We start from the raw sequence: 18,896 nt of genomic DNA, 5'->3' as shown, positions 1-18,896 counted from the left end.
GGACATGTCTATTAGAGATGAGAATAGCCTGCATTCAGTTTCATTCAGGCTTGTTTAGAAGTAAATTACGTTACATCAGATGGATATCATCTGAACTGTGAACTAGCATGTTCAAATACAGGCCTAATATTAAATTTTATTATGTCACTTAAAAGGTTACATACTTTTTAAATTCAGATTAATATTTAAGAGTTGCCCTGAGCAGAGAAACCCTTATTAAACCTGTAAAATCCCATTAGTCTGTTGCTTGGCTTGTATAAAAACGCGAAACAAATCTGTTCTTGTGTGACAAGAACTCTTTCTAGTATGTCTTCCTCCAAATTTAAAACTGATAAATTTAAAACGTTTTTAGTTTAATGCATTGTGGACATTACAAGTTCCAGTTAGGACACTTCCATATTTTTCCAGTTGCCCAGTGAAAGAATTTGACTTTAATTTTCCCGTGCAAATAGTTATTTAATATAGAACTACAAGCTGGAACACTCATTCAGCATTCCTAGTGGTTTTCATTTACATGAATTATTGGATTATGTAGACAATTACAGAGGTGACTGGTTTTAATTAATATGTTAATTCTCTGTCATTTTGTAATCAACTTCCCCCTTGCTCAACAGAAGCCCAAACCATTTTCAGAATCTGCCTTCACTGAAGAAACAGATGTTGGCATAAATATTCGCTTTGAACCTTTTGTGATGAAAATTTCCTAATTGCTTATAAAAATGGTGCATCAGCAGGTCATCTTCAGAGTACTCTCAGATGGGATCAACGTCATGTTTTCATCCTGTGCCACTACATCCAGAGAGCCTCACTCCTCCTCCCTTTCCCTTCCAACAGCAATCACTTTCCTTAAATATCTCAGCATTTGCCAAATGATGGAAACACCATCAAAGATGACTTTTCGCTCCTGATTCGGTGCAGCTTAGTCCTGGTGTTGTTACAGGGTAAAAGGCAAACAGATTCAGGTGGGAAAATGTGGCCATAATAAACCCTGAGGGCTGTGTAAATCCCACAAGGAAGCCAGAAACCATCCCTCTCCCAAGACTGCAGTTACTCCAACCTGTGATAACCATTCAGAAGGGGGCTAATTCCTTTTTTCATCAGATAAAGGCAGAGCTAATTTTCTTCAATAGTCCAGAGCAGACTCCTAGGATCTGGTTTGGATGGTCTAAAATAACATCTTTGCCTAGAAGTGCTGGTACTCCAGAATACCTTTCTACAAAAAATAATTACAGTTAGAGGTACCATTTGCTATTTTCATAACATGAAAAGCAACATGTAACTTCACAATTAATGCAACTTGATGAACAGAGACACCATATCCAGACAAGCCTTGACAGACTTGCACCTGTATTGGTCTTGCTGGCTTTAGTTCACTTCCTTGGGAGAAACGTGGCTATGGTTTCTTGTACAGCCATGCAGAGAGTAACAAAACTCCTCTGTAAATATCCAGAGTCAAAGGCAGCTTTCCCAGAAGCGCATCATTCTATTTTTGCTGGAAAATTAGTAGTATGACATTGAGGCCAACAACAGAGTGCAGGATTCAGCTACCTGTGTATTGTTGCATCCTAAGCAATAATACTCCAGGCCAATAAATAGTGGCATCTCCAGAGTACCAAAGGGAAGGCTAAAAGTTGGCAAAAAAAAGAAGAAACCAACAAACATCTTTTCACTTGATAGCATTTAGCATTAAACTATATTTCTGTGCTCTCAAACCAAGCTTTGAGAGAGTAATTTCTGTTAAAAATACAGAAGACTCAGTAATCAGGAGATAAAACTAGCATATCAGAATTGCCACATCTGTATCAAACCTTAACAGACTGAAAATTCACATCTGTTGCCAACATCTCACTGATTGTAATAATACACGCTCACTGACTTCCTTCCATAGGAATGTTGATCAGCTTTGGCAGCATAATTCTCTTGTTTACAGCAGTTAGTCTCTTTAGGTTTCATTCTAAAAAGACAAATTTGAGTGTATGAAATCTTCTTAAAGCTCATAAATATTGAGGAGCCCACCAAGACAGTCTATGGATGGCAGTAAAAGAAGAAAAACCTACCAAGAGCTCATATGTTTGATTTCAGTCATTGCCTCTCCACACTGCTCCTAGAACAAGATCTCATGGCTACCTTCACCAGAAAGTTAGTATTCTAGTGAAGTTTCTGCAATCTGTGAACCTCATCCCATAACTACCTCCTCTCTTTTTCTTTTTTTTTTTCAAGTCCTTGGTTTGTACATGTTAGCAGGCTGATTGGAACGTCAGTGTTTCACTCTCCCTGCACCAAGCCTAAGCAGTTCTCTGAGCAGAGGTATCACCATGGGATAACGCCAAATTATATTAAGCTTTACATGAGAATTTTGCTGTCTTCTGACATTTTGAAAATAGCTATAGGATTTATCACTCAGCTTTATAAATATCTTTCAGACATGAATAATTACTTTCTTTGATGGATTATTTCTTTCTTCAGTGGTGTACTAGAAGCTGTACAGTATCTTGTCTACAAGATCTCATGCCAAATATAGCCATTTGGCATATTCCTACCATTATTTTATGTTAGATACTGAGAATTTGGTCCAACTACAATTTGGAAATTTACCAAATTGAGATTAAATCTATAAATTTATAAACTATAAGAAAGCTTCATTACAAGCCTGGTTCTGAAGCACTCTTTTCCACATGGATCCTCTAACATCTAGTATGGGCTGAGTTTATTAGCCCTTCCATCAGTGAGAACACTGCTAGCAATTTGTCCTTCCAATCTGCTGCCTACTTTCATTAAAATTAAAGGGATGAAAAGTTCTAGTGGAAAAAGTGAATGACTGAAGAAATATAGAAAACTATGAGAGTCTCATTTTGCTTGGGAATCACAATTGTCAAAAATTTTATCATTGGAAGTTGAACAGTTAGTGAGGAAATCTAATTTGTCTTACAAACATATACTGTAATTTCATGTTATCACTGACGGATTACTTCAAGAGTCATTGTGGATTTGGGACGTATCACCTGCTCATATCTATTACTCACCCTTTTACACATATGAGTGGGTCCCTCAGGACTTTGTATTGACAAAATTTCTGAGTATTTTACCAGATGAAAATTATTCCATAGTCCACAAAATAAAACTTCTAAAGAGGGATTATTCTTGTCTGAGCAGAAGAAAAGACCTTGTTATGAATATGAAAAGTTGCAAATTAATACTGACAATCACTTCTGTGTCAATTTGGTAGCTTTCTTAAAGAGCAAAAAACTAATTGAGAGATTAGGAGGTCTTCCTAGCTAATTCAAAGTATCACACATTTCTAAACATGTGGGGTTTTTAACACAAAAGAAAAAAACCACAAAACACAAAACCACTCTGTTCTTATTTCCATATCTATTTGCCAATTTACACATACTGAAACACACACTTGCCTGACACAAGAGCAGAGCTACCTGCAGTACTGAATTAATCTCTTTCCTTGGGAATGGATGCTTTCTGACCTGAAACTATGCTTCCACTCAAACCTTTTGGCAGCGGTGCCTGTTAACCAGGAGTCTGTCCATATTCACAGAACAGCAGCTGCAGCATTGGGATGAAATGCAAGAACTTTGTCATTGAAACTTTCTAGATAAAATTATACCTGAGCTATCTACCCATCTACCAGCTCCAGAACTGTCTTACTAGATACAACATTGATCTTCGATATTGACAGATAATATTCATATCCACAACAGATAGATACATGTGTATCTAACCTGTAGATGGACTAGATACAACTTTTATCTGGAAAGTACATGACATTTACGACTTATTTTCTTTGCCTGAATGTTTGAATATTTTTAATCTATCCCTTGAGCTATCCGTTCAAGCTACTGATATTTTTTTAATCCTTAACTTTTTTCTTTTATTTGCTGCAAAATTTGACACAGCGTTCGATACATAAAGAATTATTATCTGTAAATAATTCATGTCTTGCATTCAGACAGCACGTCCTTTTTTTTTTAAGATATACACGAGAAAAGAATTTTCAGCTAATAGTTCTGTTGATTTATACTAAAAGCTACCAGTTAAAATCTCTGAACGGAACTTACGATTAGAAAACTCAAGTCCAGACACGAAATACTTCCACTAGAATTGCAAACACCGTAAATATTATGTTAAAAATAGCTAAATCTAATGAGCCAAACAGCTCATTAGATGTCTTCCCTGCAGCTAAAGGAATATAGATTATGCTTTGTTGCTAGATAAAGCTGTTGGTTTCTTTCAGCTGGGGCAAGCAATGAACATGTGCTATCCAGAGAAAAGCACACAGGAGGGCTAAAGCACTTTCATTTTATGGGAGGTAAACTCTTCAAGACCAGCCTCCTCTTCCTTCACGGACTTCACTCCGGCATGTACACCACAGGAGAAAAGCAAAGGGCCCCATTTTCTCTGTGTTTTCACTGAAGCTCGCTTACACATTAGTTACTGCGCGGTGAAAGGGGAGAGCGGTGAGTCTGCAAAGTTCAGGATGCCCCTTCCACTCCGCACCAGCCTCGGCATCCCAGCAGATGCACCAAGGAGGGAGTTTGCTCAGGAGAGCTGGGGCAGAGAGGCCCAACAGCAAGGTGCCAGGCCAGAGCAAAGCACGGGGCTGCCACTCTCTTACCTTGGCTGGTGGGCTCCCCATGGCACGAAAGATGGCAGCAGCAACCGAAACCCCAATTTGGTTAACAGATCTGTCAGCTGACAAACACGCCAGCAGCTTGTTGTGCTGCTGCTGCTCTGCTGAAATAACCTGAAGGACACATATAATTTATACAGGCGCCGAGCTCCACCCTCTGCCTCCTCTGTGTGGAGAGCCTGCCTACATCTGAGAGGGAAAGATCTGCGATGTCGGAGGTGAGCAGAAAGACTAACACTTTTTTATTATCTCTCACAATGTGCTTGTGCCCCAACATCCTCCCACCAGGTTTTTGGGTTGATTCTGACATGTTCAGAAAGTCTTCCTTCACTCTCAGCTCTTCTACGTATCTAGTCAGAAGATCAATTTTTAGTAGCTTTTTAATTCTTCCACAAAATACTCCAGGGGAAAAAAAAAAAGCCAAAGGGAGAGGAGAGCTGAATCTCACGTATTAGACTCTCTGATGGGACACCAACCCACTTCCAAGTGCTCTTTTCAACTTTTCCTACAATAGACACCCAATATATTCCCAATATATCATTGGGAATCTTTCTGACAATCAGTAAATCAAGACTCCTCAATTGAAAGTACCTACTGGCTGATTACCTGGCCAATACAGAGATGCTGGTGAAATTGAGATAAATATTGGCAGAGAAAGGGAAAGCTGCATGCCTTCTGGGCTTTTCCCCTCTACCTGCTTCTTATATGAATGTAAAAACTTGACATCTCCCAGCTTCCCATTCTGTTCTCCCATCAACTTGCTGTTGACAGTGCTGGGTCCTAAGGCATCCCCTGAAGATGGCAGAGGCATGGCTTCCTCCACTTCTCCCATACCTACTCTGACCTGCTGACAGGGTGCCTGTCAGGACATTGCTCCAGGCAATCTGCTCTGTCTGTACCTTAATCCACACTTGCAATTCCATGCTGTGCAGACCCAGACTTGGAAAAGGCCTGGAGGCCACCATAGGTTTGCAGTAAGGTATGTTCTCACTGGGGCATAGTAATACCAGATAGGATCAAGCTTCACAAAACAGCCAGTGGACACCTTAAACAGACAGAGAGTGTCAAGAGTTAATTTTCATCAAGTAACACTTATGAATTTGGCTTTTGACAAGAGAAGAAAAAATTAATTATAACCACAATAGTTGTTTAGGAAAATAGGTTTACCTGAAATCTAGATTTTTCATGAAACTCAGGTGAACACTGTGGATCATCTTTAAGCCACTTTAAAATATTTTCCACAAAAAAACTGCCATCAGTTAAAATCAATTTTAGGCAGATGCTTCTGGGCTTCTGCAAGTGACAACCAACCACTCAAACTGACATTTCACAGACTCTGCTGTGGCTGGAAAGGCAGCCACCATGCTCACCACTAGTGAGGACTAGATGCAGGCCCTTGCAGGGCGAGACCCTGAGTGCTTAGCCAGGTTGAAATCTTTGAAATACTAAAAAGAAATCTGTCTCAAAGGTCTGCTGTTTAAAGGTCTGCAGCAAATCAAAAGGCAGTTAAAACTCACAGAAAAATCAACCAAAACTCATTAGAAACCAATCTGGAGTTCAGAGCAAGCCTGCAGGACTCCTGCCATAACACTGTTTTAACAGCCTCACTTGGGCATTTTTATAGGACCAGTTAAGACTGCAATGCATACATCCATCTTCTTGCTTCCACGGACACAGGAGTCTGTAACATCCCATTTCCAGAGATAAGGAAAAAAAGCAGTGAATAAAGGAAAAAAAGCTCTTATTCAGAGTGTTGGTTTTCCACTTTTGTATTGCTGTTGCAGCTTTGATCACACATTCTGCTGCTATAGTGAACTGAGTGTACATCAACAAATTTACCTCCTAAAGAGAAGGCAAGGGGAAAACCAGCCAGAAAACAACAAACTCCACTCAAAGAGTGGTATGTCTGCCTGGAAACAGAGCAATGCATTAAAAACAGAACAGCTGCAGCAAGGAGACCCACGTCTTAATGGAACAGGAAAGAAGAAAAAAAGGTCCCAGAATGCTTTCAAATCAAGGTGCAAAAGTTATTTCGGAGAGCTATGGAACTAATTTTTCCAATAGCCCTTCCAAGAACTTAATGTTTCCAGTAAATCAGCATGGCCAAAATACATAAAACATTTTGTGTTTCTTGTCAACAAGACACGCTGACAAGTACTTCCTCCATTTCCTCCTGGACATCAGGGAGATGGGCTACATGACAAGACATGAAAAATGTACAGCACAGGCAAAGCAAGACAAAGTCAACTGCGTAAGGAAGGAACGACAAAACTAAAGGCTAAACCTGAACCAAAGAGGGCAGAGCAGAGTATGTCAGTGAACTAGCTCATAATCAGGCAATATCTTCAAGGGGATACTGAAACTCCTCCCCCTCCCGCTTTTAGAGGGAGGATATAGTCATGCCAGGCTTATACTAGTAGAGGTAGAAAATATGATACTGTACCTGCAGTATCAGATTGTAAAAGACTGTCCAGGAGACAAAGAGAAGAGGTTTTCTAGAAAGATTTTATGTGTTAATTAGGCCAGTCTCATTCCACATTTGTGACTGAATCTTACTTGGAGGGGGAAGGGAAAAAAAGACACATCAAATTACACTGAGGTTAAATTAGTTCATACACTACCTGTTGGCACGTGGGTAATGCACACAAGAGACTATGTGAAACAGAATCAGAATGGAAGGAATGCAAGCCCATGCTGCAAGCTCAGCATGAAAGAAATTAAAAGTCAATTAATACAGTGTTCAGCTACGTGTAATTTACCCAATGGGCTGCTCACTAACCTACTGAGCTGCCAAAAGCTAAGCAGCAGAGTGGCAGCAACTCCAAATGATTGTGAACTGGACTATCCTACAGATGGCATAAACTAAAAAGCTAACAGGGACAGAAACTACAAAAAATTCAGATGTCTCATGGAGATCATTATTTGCCCCAGCAATGGCACTGCAAAATTTCCAACTCCGCTTTGGTGTACAAAAACTGCCCTCACCGAGGCACTCGCTTCACAGTTCTTCCACCCCTGGTCCTAAGAGCTTCATGAGGAAGGATAGCAGCTACCAAAACACTCTCATACAAATATAAACCTCCCATAACTTTGTTTGATTAAAGGTTTTCGTTCATTCCACAAAAGCTTTTAAACTGAGATAAGTGATGGGTCTTTCTAGAGCTAGATGCAGCCACACCACTGAGTAGGTGGAGGTGGAAGACTGTGCATCTTTGAGGAGATGTATTGTTTTGCCAGACAGAGACAATGGGAGATAACAGTCACTCTCTTTTTGCCTCATAAGTCAGTTTGTACCTTGTTCAGCTCAGTGCCTAGGTTAGAAAAATTACAGTTATCTAAAAAAATAAATGTGTATAGTCAAATTCAAACCAAATTTTTTCAAAACATTCTCAGAAATTGAGAAAAAAAGTGTTTTTTTCCCTATCTCATCCCCAAAGTATTTTTTCCATATTTATTTTCTTTAACCACTGTAAAAAATAAGCCAAACAACAAAAAATAACACTTTACTAAAATCTATCTCAATTTTTCAATTCAAAATTACCATGTGAAACTAGAAGCTATAAAGCAAGCTTGAGAAATGCCATATTTAGGACATGTAATATTTAATTTTGAAATAAAAGCATTCTAATTTTTCATTTTTCCCCCCTTGCCTCATTCTGAGCAAACAACACAGATAATCTGAAATTATTTTAGATCTTTGAATACTTTTCAAACAACCATTTTCAGTACCTGATGTTAATTAGAACAAAATACCAGATGGTCTATCTGAGCAGCAATCAGGGGGTAACATTTGTAAATGAACTGTCCTTCTGGCTATAATGATCTATACCTGTTTCAGAAAAGTAAAAGGTGTGATATCCTCTTACCTATCTCCTGAACCACTGTAATCTTAAACAAAGACAGCATACAGTAAATCCAGTATCACTGGCTCTTTTTCCTGGCCAGAGTAAGAGAGCTACTAATTTCCTTAGGTGCTTTGCAGGTGTGGTTGTAAACATGGCAAGATAGTGATCTTTGCAGCTTCACGATGGGAGTAAGCTGCTTATTACTTACCTGGGGTATCTGAGGACTGCAGTGTTACCTTTCCAAGATACGTCAATGTAAAGCCACACATTGAAACCTACTGTGTTTATGTTTAGAAATTGTTCTTTTATTTTAAACCAAGTGATTGCAGAGCATCTAATTGAAATAATAATTGAGTAAGATATTTCAATGTCATTCCACTCAAGCCAGTTTCTCAAATCTTTATCTTTAGATCTTATTCAAATAGCCTGACACTGATGTCAGTATAAAATTGCTTGTGCAAAGACCTCAGAAGAGTTAGGTAAGTATTACACTTCACCACTTGGCTGACAGGAACACTTGACTTATGGTTATGGTATTCAGCTTCAAATTATCAAGAGAAAGGTTTCTTTCTTAGTTGCCACCTACCTCTCATATTTATTTAATGGACACGTTTTTAGAATCAAGAGAGTAACTCTTGTTTTCTGTTATTGTTTTTCATTCTTTTTGACTACTTTCGGGCAGGATCTTCTAAGGACATGTTTGCTACTGAAAGTTATTATACTGGGCAAGAGTAATTAAAAAATGAAGTATGATTGTAGTGATTGTATGACACATACAGCAGTACTTCCTTTCTGTTTCTGTCCAATCCTCTTTCAACCCTGTATGTGGGTTTTTACAAGGTTCTACCTTTACCTGAGCACAGCCATCAGATGTTGGCTGAGAAATAAATAAAATATATACAATAATTTATTTCAAATAATATGGAAGTCATTAAGAGTTGAATTAATGTGCTCCTGCCAGTAATTTATTGTCTAAGTAGCCCTCCAAAAAGGACAAGACTAAAACAGTAGCAGGCATCCTCACTGTGCTGTTCTGTAAGTTAGCATTGCCAATGGGTAGGCTTCTTAACTAAAGCTAGCATCAGCCAACCCATGTCCTGGCTTAGGTAACCTGGATGACTTTATTGAAGTGTAAATGTAAGAAAACCACTGAACTGAGCATAGAGACAAGGCAAAAAAAAAAATATAGAAGCAGCCAATTCAGGGAGAACTGAATACATTCAAGTATATCACCAATAGCTCTGGAAATACCTGCAAATTTATAGAAGGCACACTGATCATGAAGAACAAGTGAATACTGTCACAGAGTCCTTGGTAAATATCTGAAAATGCTCAAGTCTTAAAAATAACTAATGGCAAAGTTTCATGTTGCAGCAGGAAGTCTAAGAGCTAGTTGTTGCTAAAACAGGAGGCTTTTGCTCCAGTCCAACTCCCAAATTTAGAAAGCCCTGCTCCTACATTGCAGAATTGGCTCTGGAACTCCTCTGGCAAAATGCTATGCTCCTTTGAGGGGCTGAAGCAATAGAAAACTACTCTTCTCCTTTTCCTGAGGAATTTCCAGGACTGCCCTTCTGTAGTGGCACGTAGCCATTACCTCAGCTTGAGCTCAGTAGTGGGAATCTGACCATGGATGAACACCATTGTCTGCAAGACCTGTCTAAAGCATCAGCACTCAAAGGGAAATGAGTATCAGAGGTGGAAAACAGATTAGACAATTCAATTGCACATTCCTGCAAGTGGATCATTACTGTCCACTGACCCCAGTATCAGAAAGTCACAGGGCTTTTCACGCCCCTTTGGAGGCTTCTTCTAAGGTTATTGAAAGATCGTCAAATTTGAAAACTGAATTTTTTCCTTCCTTCACTTTTGTTCTTTTTTTTCCAATACAAAAACTCTAGACTTCAACCAAGCTATATGAACAATTTAAAACAGAATAACCAGAGTTTGACTTAGTCATTAGAGTTATTATGAGCCTTGCAAGCTTATTTACAGCAATTAAGAGCCCTGTGACTCATTTGTGGTGGATTATACCTTCTGACAGCAGAAGACAACTTCAGGGGTTCTACAGAGGATTTTAATACAAAAGCTCCTTCTGCACTGATGCTTATCCCCACAAAAAATATTTCTGATGAGAAATATGTCTCACTTAGGTGTGTCTCTTCTTCTATTCAACTTGTACCATTTCTGTGACAAAAAGAAGTCAAAGTTTTCCTAATAGAGCAACTGGGAATTTGCCTTGCTGAAAGCACTCTCAGCTTAATTCCAGTGGTATGAAAGCATCTTTGTCACCTGCTCCTCTTAAGCCAGTGGAGAAGGCAAACAAGCGTGAGCGGGGAGCCTGGCACTTGAAACACAGTGAGCATCTCAGCTGGTCTCAGGAAAGCTGCTCTAACCTGTGCCAAGGCAGAGTCATCCACGGAGCTTGATATTATCTCTGAATGTCTCTGTGCACGCATATTAGGTCAGGGTTAATTCCTCTGTTTCAGCAGCACATAAAATATGACACTTGCATAACACTGCAATTTTAAATGCTTTCATTATAGCAGAAAAAATATTTTTTACTGGCACAGATCCTTTTTAACCTCTTAACTTATATAATGCCTTGGGAATTCTGAAGCTCCAAAGATTTTTATGAAGTGCTTCTTGAAACCTGAGAACTTAGAATAGAAAATCATACCAAAGCCAAGAGAAATGTATAGCCTTCAGCATCTCAAGGAACTAGGGTGTTTTTAACTGTAGGCCTCCCACATTCATGGTCTCTGTGGCAGGTAACACATGATATGGCCAACAAGAGAAAATTTTTGTGTAGGTCATGAAAGGCACTGCATCTGTTCAGAGCAGAACATTAAATTAAGCTACGTACACTGCCTCATTTTCCAGAGGATTCCAGACCTATGTGCTAAAGGCCCAAAATTGGATCTCCTGGACCGAACCAGGGAGAGTCTGGGCTGGGGGAGATGCATTCACTCAGAGACTCTAGCTCCCAAGGGCAGAGATCTGATGGAAGACTAGATTTCAGATGGTCACCTCTTCCATAAACAGGTCCAGGAAGGAAGCCTCACCCACAGCCTGCCAATGCAGCAGAGCACAAACCAGTACTGGTGCCTTCCCTGCAACACACACAATTTGTACTCTGCAACCCCTCCCCATGCAACAGACACATTGCAAAGTGGCAGAGACCCTTGCTTTGTATGATTCAAATCCACTAATTGTTGGTCTTCCCTACTGTGTAGTTACACACATACTGAATGCATTTGTCAGCCAAGTACTAGCAAGTAAACTGTGAACCACAAAAAGGCAAAATGTCCTGCACCAGTGCTGGGAACTGGAATGCTCATCCCACAGAGGAAATCATGTTGGCACAACTCCCTAAAAAGATTTCACTCCCATATATAAGAAAAATTTTGAAAAATTTCTGGGTTGATGCCTCAGCTGGTATGCCAGGACCCTGACTACACAGCTGTTTTGGCTCAGCAGCCACCTGGGCAGGCTGGGAGCTTCAAAGCTAAGAGATCTAGGAAGCTGGAAGCAAAGGAATTGACCAACAGCCTAGGAACATCTAATGGGCATCTCATTCACCTGCTGACCAGCCTAGGGGGTAGCCCCTGGTAAGTGGGAGAAGCCAGCGGTGTCCTGTCATCACAGAATGATGGGTAGCCAGAGGAACAGGCCAGGTGGGTCAACAAGGCGTACAAAAGCATGACAGCTTTCCAAGCAGGTTTCCATGAAGCTGGAGAACCAGCCAACCCAGCAATACTGAATCCAATCAACATTTTTAAACGGAGAAGTGTTGCATCAGAAAACATATGATCAGCTCTGTTCATCAGACACCGCTTCCTCACATACGCTAAAACTGGGAATGGGAAGTACCTGACTGTTGATAACACACCGCATATTTTTTCCTCCTCCTCCTCAGACTTGATACACAAACAGCTGACAACATGGACAGATATGTGGAGCATGGAATGCCTTGTGCAATGACTTGCTTACAGTAAAAAGAGGAGAGAGGAAATAAGATTTAAAATGGTAATGTAGCCCCTGCTCTTTGACTTTGTCATAAATCCTTTGTACATCTTAGGTAAGTCAGTGAGAAATTTGTAGAGTAAAATGAAAGTAGCAACAACCAGTTCACCTGAGATCACAGAAACTGCTGCAAGTCAGAAGACAAACTGATATTGTAAAGAAAATACATAATGATTATATTGTTGTAGAATACACCTTCAATTTATAAACACAAACATTTTATACTAACACTCTCAATGTTCGGAGAAATTTAGTATATTCCCCATCAAGTGTCTGTATCATGAAAGGCATCAGTTTATCCAAGGTCCAGAAAGCACCAAAAGGTCCAGTAGCCATGGCACAGATCAGAAATGTGTCCCACCCTCTGAATTAATACTTTAAGACGCTTCTTGTTCCACACAGAACATTGTTAAACCTTATGTGGCTCTGAATCAAATGAAATGAATGGTTGCATTACATTATTACAGATGCAGCTAAATGCTCTTCACTTGTCCCAAGCAAAACATCCTTCAGCTCTGGGGGGAATAACCTGGGAGTCAAAGTTAATTAATGGTTTCACATGGCACCAGGGACAGTCTGTAAGAAGAAGTGAGCAGGGCAGCTTAATTTTTATTCAATATACTCATGTACTAGGAAGTCTATATTAATAACTCCAACAGAAAATACTATGGTCTCCATTGCAAAACCGAGAAACAAAGATACCGTAAAGCAATTTGATGCTTTCCTAAATAGCAGTAGATCTTAACAGCTATTAACAACCCCTTCCGTTTGAACATTTGAAAGAACTGTACAGGTGAATCCATGCCAATCCATTTCAGCCTCTAGTGACAGGAATATCTATTTGATATCTTAATTCTAGTTCTGGTCATGACCATTTGAGCTGCACTTCCTTCCTTCTGACATATGTAGTCATCACCATTATGTGGTCTGTCTGTGTCAGGACAGGGTTTAATGAAAAACATACTAACAACAGAGCATCTTGGGGTTTTTATTGCCACCTGTGTAGAGCTCAACACAGGTAAAATCCCCATCCCTTGCACTGTCTCCTGTCCCTCACCACTCCAGATTACTGAGGGAAGCTAGTCAAAATTCAGACAGTCAAAAAGCAACCCATAGTAAAATGCTGAAAGTTCAAAGCCATGTCTTTGCTGTTGGAAAAAAGATGTACCAAAAAGATTAAGAGACATCTTCCTGATCTGCAGCCACTGGTAATTCACAAGTAGGTCTTGTGCTTAGACAATTCCAGCTTTTCTGCTATCCATTTAGTAATCATATGCATTTAAAAGCCAAAAGCTTTGATCATCTCAGACACTTGCACACATTCCTCTCAGGAACAGTGTAATTGATATTAATAGGATAATTCACAGGTGAAGTGCCACCTCAGGTGCACCAGTGCTTTATGAATTGGAGCACAACCAAACAACAAAGGAATAGGCACAAAACAGCAACCCATTTTCCCCTCTCTGCTCCCCATGAAAACCAAACGTATCACACTTTTTCATAGGTTTAATTATTGTTAAACTCCTGTTCCTTTACTTCTATTTTTTCATATGTGTTGGTGTTTGTGTTGGTGTTCATGTAATCTATTTAGACTACAGATCTTTTTCAGAGCAAGGTCTACACCTTATCTAGGAACTTCTATCACTTTTAATAAATCACTTCTCTCTTGGCTTTTCACTGTGCCACAGTACCATAAATGTCAATAAATTCTATTTCTGATCTTGAAACCTGTGTTAAAGCTAAACTATGTATCTTCCCTCCTACACCTTCCTTTCACATGGTGACCCCTGACTTTTCTCAGCCTCCACACCACATTTCCCTCCCACATGATAACTAAATTTAAATCAAAACTGGATGATTCTCCTCTATGTGTAGCTCAATCAAACACCAGGAATTACTGGGAAAAATGCATCTATTGGGTACGTCCAACTAAGTATTCATAGATGGCCTCTGTTTTAAAAATCTCTTTTTCTTCCATATTCAAGATTTTCCTTATATATCAAACATATTTTAGAAATCTGTAGTTGACCTAAATCCACAGGCAGTGATGGTCTGTGTGCTTCATAAAAAAGCTTCAGATGAAGAGACAAGCTGTTCCCATTATTTCAAGAAGACTCGCTCTTTAACCTAATAGTGTTAGAAACTAATACTGAAATCCCCTTGGCACTGATATACAGTGCATCTCTTCCAAAAAATATGGAGCACTAGAGCTTCCCAGGTAATACCTTGCATGAGACAACACATACAAGTTTCCTCAGAAGGAGCCTTGGTTCCAGGGCCTGAGGTTCATAAAACCACAAGGGGAGGAAACACCCATCCTGCTACTGTTCCACAGCTTTCTTTCCTGAGCAAACATTTTGAAGGCAGTTCCTGAACACGAACCTTGAAGGATTTCCTCAGCCAGTTTCCACTTCTTATTGGTAATTCCTATAGTAGAGGCACCAGCCCTTCATTTGCATCTCATCTGTGTCAGAGGGTTTCAGTCCTTCCTGTTTATAATTTATATACCATCATGGCAGCAGTGCCATTAGGATAATTATAGTTGTGTTAGGACTTCCCTGCACACCACCAGGAGACGCTTTGTGTCTTAGATAATGAGGTCAGCAATTTCCAAGATTTGCAGAACAAGGACAAATTGTTTTGGCAATAGGCCCAACTTATTCCCAAGTTTGACCTACCACCTTCTCCAACAGGAGACCCCATCTGCTCTTCTCCATTACTGTTCATACCTTCTGCTTGAAGCTCTTCTTCCTCCAGGAGGAACCATACCATGTTTTATCCTCTGCAGAAGCTCCCATACTAAAGGCCACCACCAGCACAGAGGCCAATGGAGAATTCTTCCAGTTAAGATAATCACAGAAGCAATGGTGAGGGGAAATAGGAGATATCATTGGCCAAAATCATATTTTTTCTAAATAAACATCAGTGGAACATACTTCTAAGCTGGTTTTACATTGCAAGTAACAAGAGGAAACACAAAATAATCTGCTGTTCACAAATGTACACACAAATGGACTCACAAATGGTCTTCCAAACCCACCTATTGCACTGTTGCTGTCTCTGCAAGGGACAGGACATTTCGGCTCTACTGTAGCCTGTGGCATCTGACAGTCCAGGTTTTATTTAGCATTTAATCTCAGGTCACATTCAAGACCAGACTAATGCAGCTAATTCCTCAGTTTGTACCATTGCACTGAAATTCATACTGAGGCACCTGAATTTTCAGAGCACTATGCTTTGTAGACCTAACAACTCTAAATATGACTTGACTATGCACTTAAATTGAAGACATGGCCCTCAAAACAGGCACATTACAAGTGAATTCCTGGTCCAAACAGAATTGGTAGCAAAACTATCACTAAGAAATACACATTTTAAACCAGTGCTATCACTCTCAGCAGCTATGCAGTGAGTAAGCTCCATACAAAACAGAGCAACTGGCTTAGGGAAAGCATTGCAACTACCTAATGTGCTAACAATCAAAACAAAGCACCGTGCACTCTTCATGGGTGTTAAGCCATTGTCAGACATGTAACCTTCCTATAAAACATTAATCCAACCTACACGGACTGCCAGGGTGTTAGCACAGGGCCTGCTACTCCAGGCTCACTTGCCATTCACAGAAGAAACAGTGCACACCAACACTTAGCACTGCATGAGATTTTGCAGCTTTTCGACACACCCTGAGCCAGATATCATCTGCTCAGCTAAGGCTCCTACTGTATCTGTACACAACTGTTTCTCTCACTGTTGCTATAGCTGCACATTATGAAACTCCTTAAATACGCAATACATCAGTTTTTGGCACAGCTCTCTTGAGCAGGTGGGTTGTGCAATGCATTCTTCAGAGCTATCAGGGATTAAACAGCATTTTGTGGGTCCCAGGAGCTGCAGTTTACATTGCGCTGAGCACCATAAAGCCAAGTTTCCTCTGTTCAGCAGAGCCAAAGGGTGTTGCAAATTCAGATATACAGAGACAGAAGGAGAAAAGAAGAACTATGACTGAAGTTCAGGATGAGTCCAGCACAGATGAATTTTTAAATTTCTAACTTGCAAGAATTTAAGATAAAGCTTTCTATACAAGCATGTTCCCAAATTCAGACATCTGGAGAAAAAGTGCTTCTGGGCTAAAAAATTTCTGATGTATTCCAAGAAGGTACAAGAAGCTGAAAAAGAGATGTTTTGTGTAAAATATCCTCCTAAAACTCTCCTACTGTGAAGCTTTTGTGACCTTGGCACTTTTGCTCAAGTGTCTCCTTAGATAATACCACATGGTTGGGATACTTTGAAGACTTGGATTTGCTAGGCTTTAGTCCTAGAAGGTTTGGTGCCTTAAAACACAGTGACACCATGTGGCCAATTGCTTGGGCTGGAAACGATGTGCTAATGGAAAGAGCAGTGTACAACTTCCTCATTTTTCTTTGGTTTTATTGAATTTGTCTTAAGCATGTTTGCAACTATATTGACTAGTGACAGTAAACTAGGTTAGAATCGTCATCTGGACAGGTAAACAAAGCCAAAGTCAATGACTATTTGGGATTTCAGCATATGTTCAAATGTCTAAAGTTTGCAAAATTGTCCAATAAAACCCACCTGTAAGTTCAGCAAGTAAAATACCCAATAAGAACAGTTTGCACGTATGTCAAAACATCATATTCACTTGGCAGATGCAAGAAACTTGTAGAACTATGATCCAACATTCTCAAAAAAGTGCACCTGGAAGTTGCACCTAAATATCTATGGTTTAATTCTGCAGTAATATCACAAAAACTTGCAATTTATTTTGAAAGTGGAGATATATTTGCCTTGCTCTTATGGCTTGTTTTGCTTCCAAGTAGATGCAGACACCCCCATTTATTTTTACAGACATTTCTGAGCTAAGTATTTAAAGTCACAAGTGGGAATATTGCTGCTAGGAATGTTCTCAGTAGTTTGTTACTGCATTATATAATATGGTGACTGATGTGATGAATCATCTCTCACTAGCACAGTCCTTTTTTCCAAATGAGGTGCTGCACATTGAAAAGGTTCAGCTCACAACAAATGGTAAGAATGGCAGATCTCTTTGAAAGACACACACACAGGCAGGCAAACAGGCAGATGAAAACTGACTATGGAATATCCCTCAAACAGAAAGAAAATAATCATTAATTAGCTCTTCACAGGGAATATATTCACTCAGTAGTACTATCAAAAAATTAATGTTCATTAAGAAATGTGTATTTTGAGGCAGGGTTCAGAACATCTTGCTCTAGAGAGCAGAAAGGAAGTGAAAATACAACGACTCCCAGTTGTACAGGCTTTGCAAAGTCAGTGCCAACATTGCTTTTTTTACTGATTAGTTAGCTAACATGCTGGTGTCATTTTCTTTGTTGTATATTGAACTCCTGGTGAGCAATTTATGTCATTACTTTCACAGTGCATCAGAATGCAAATGAAATAGGTTATTTTGCAAGGTGATGTAAAAGGCTATTCACATACATATATAATAGTTTCACCTATATATATAGTAGTTAGAGCCTAGGAAGCACCAGCTAGTTAGATACAGGACTTTCTAACTGTTCAAAACAGGAGTTTGAGTTGAGGAAAATAACTGACCTGACCCTTCAAATTTTGTCACCCTGACTAGTGAGATTATGCTGCCATCTTGTGACCTGTAAATTTTACTTAGCTACAAGTCACAGAATTTTTTCCCTAGACTGGGAGGATGGTGTACATGATCTGAGGTGCAGTAATAATGCTTTGAGCAGCTGAGCCCTCTTTTATATTCAGATCCACATAGTCTCTCCCTAGCTTTTTTATCTGTCTCTCATGGGCTGCACCCTTCAATGTCAACGTGGTTGCTAGAGGAAGTGCTGTCCATGGACAGGCCTGAGTAGAGAGTAGAGGCAACCCTGCAGAGGGGATGAAACCCACAGTTTAAAGGACTAGGGGTTTGTAATAAAGGCTACAGAATGTCCCCCTGCTGCCAAGAGAATCAATCATCTGTTCTGGAAACCAAAACACCATTTAGCCAGCAGCTGAAAATTACAGTATACACTGAAGAAAAAAAAAAAAAAAAGACATATTCTTTACCGCTGAGAAGCATAATTATAAATGATTACATAGTTTTGTACAATGAGGATAAAATTTTCTTCTCCATCTTCTCAAGTGTGAAGCTTGTATATTTATGGTAACATTTTTCGTGCTTGAAAAAAACCCGTGTTACAATTCGCTGTATTCTGAATCTAAATAGGGTTGTTCCATCTGGTCACATTAAATAAAATATCTGTAAGTCAAAGTGGGTATGCTGTTCCCTGAACAATACAGACTTCAGCTGCACAGTGACTGCTTACACAGCATTTTGAAAAACCTGGGAAAAGGTTAGTATGGCTGCAATGACATTG

General features: G+C 39.6%; 1 protein-coding gene across 1 annotated transcript in view; it reads right to left on the bottom strand.

Annotated features, from left to right (window-relative positions):
• LOC103620767 (cytosolic phospholipase A2 beta) overlaps positions 1–4,934 on the bottom strand; it is a 31,462-nt gene extending 26,528 nt beyond the window's left edge. Inside the window, 2 exon segments of the mRNA XM_008639467.2 lie at positions 4,628–4,744; positions 4,746–4,934. Of these exon segments, the coding sequence (XP_008637689.2) occupies positions 4,628–4,744; positions 4,746–4,919 (291 nt within the window). The 5' untranslated portion in view covers positions 4,920–4,934.
• Between the last annotated feature and the right edge of the window lie 13,962 nt (positions 4,935–18,896).

This window comes from Corvus brachyrhynchos, unplaced genomic scaffold, assembly GCF_000691975.1.
Source record: "Corvus brachyrhynchos isolate BGI_N302 unplaced genomic scaffold, ASM69197v1 scaffold115, whole genome shotgun sequence".
Lineage (NCBI taxonomy): Eukaryota > Metazoa > Chordata > Aves > Passeriformes > Corvidae > Corvus > Corvus brachyrhynchos.
Note: the sequence above shows the minus strand (reverse complement) of the source record. Positions and strands in the feature narration are given on the sequence as shown.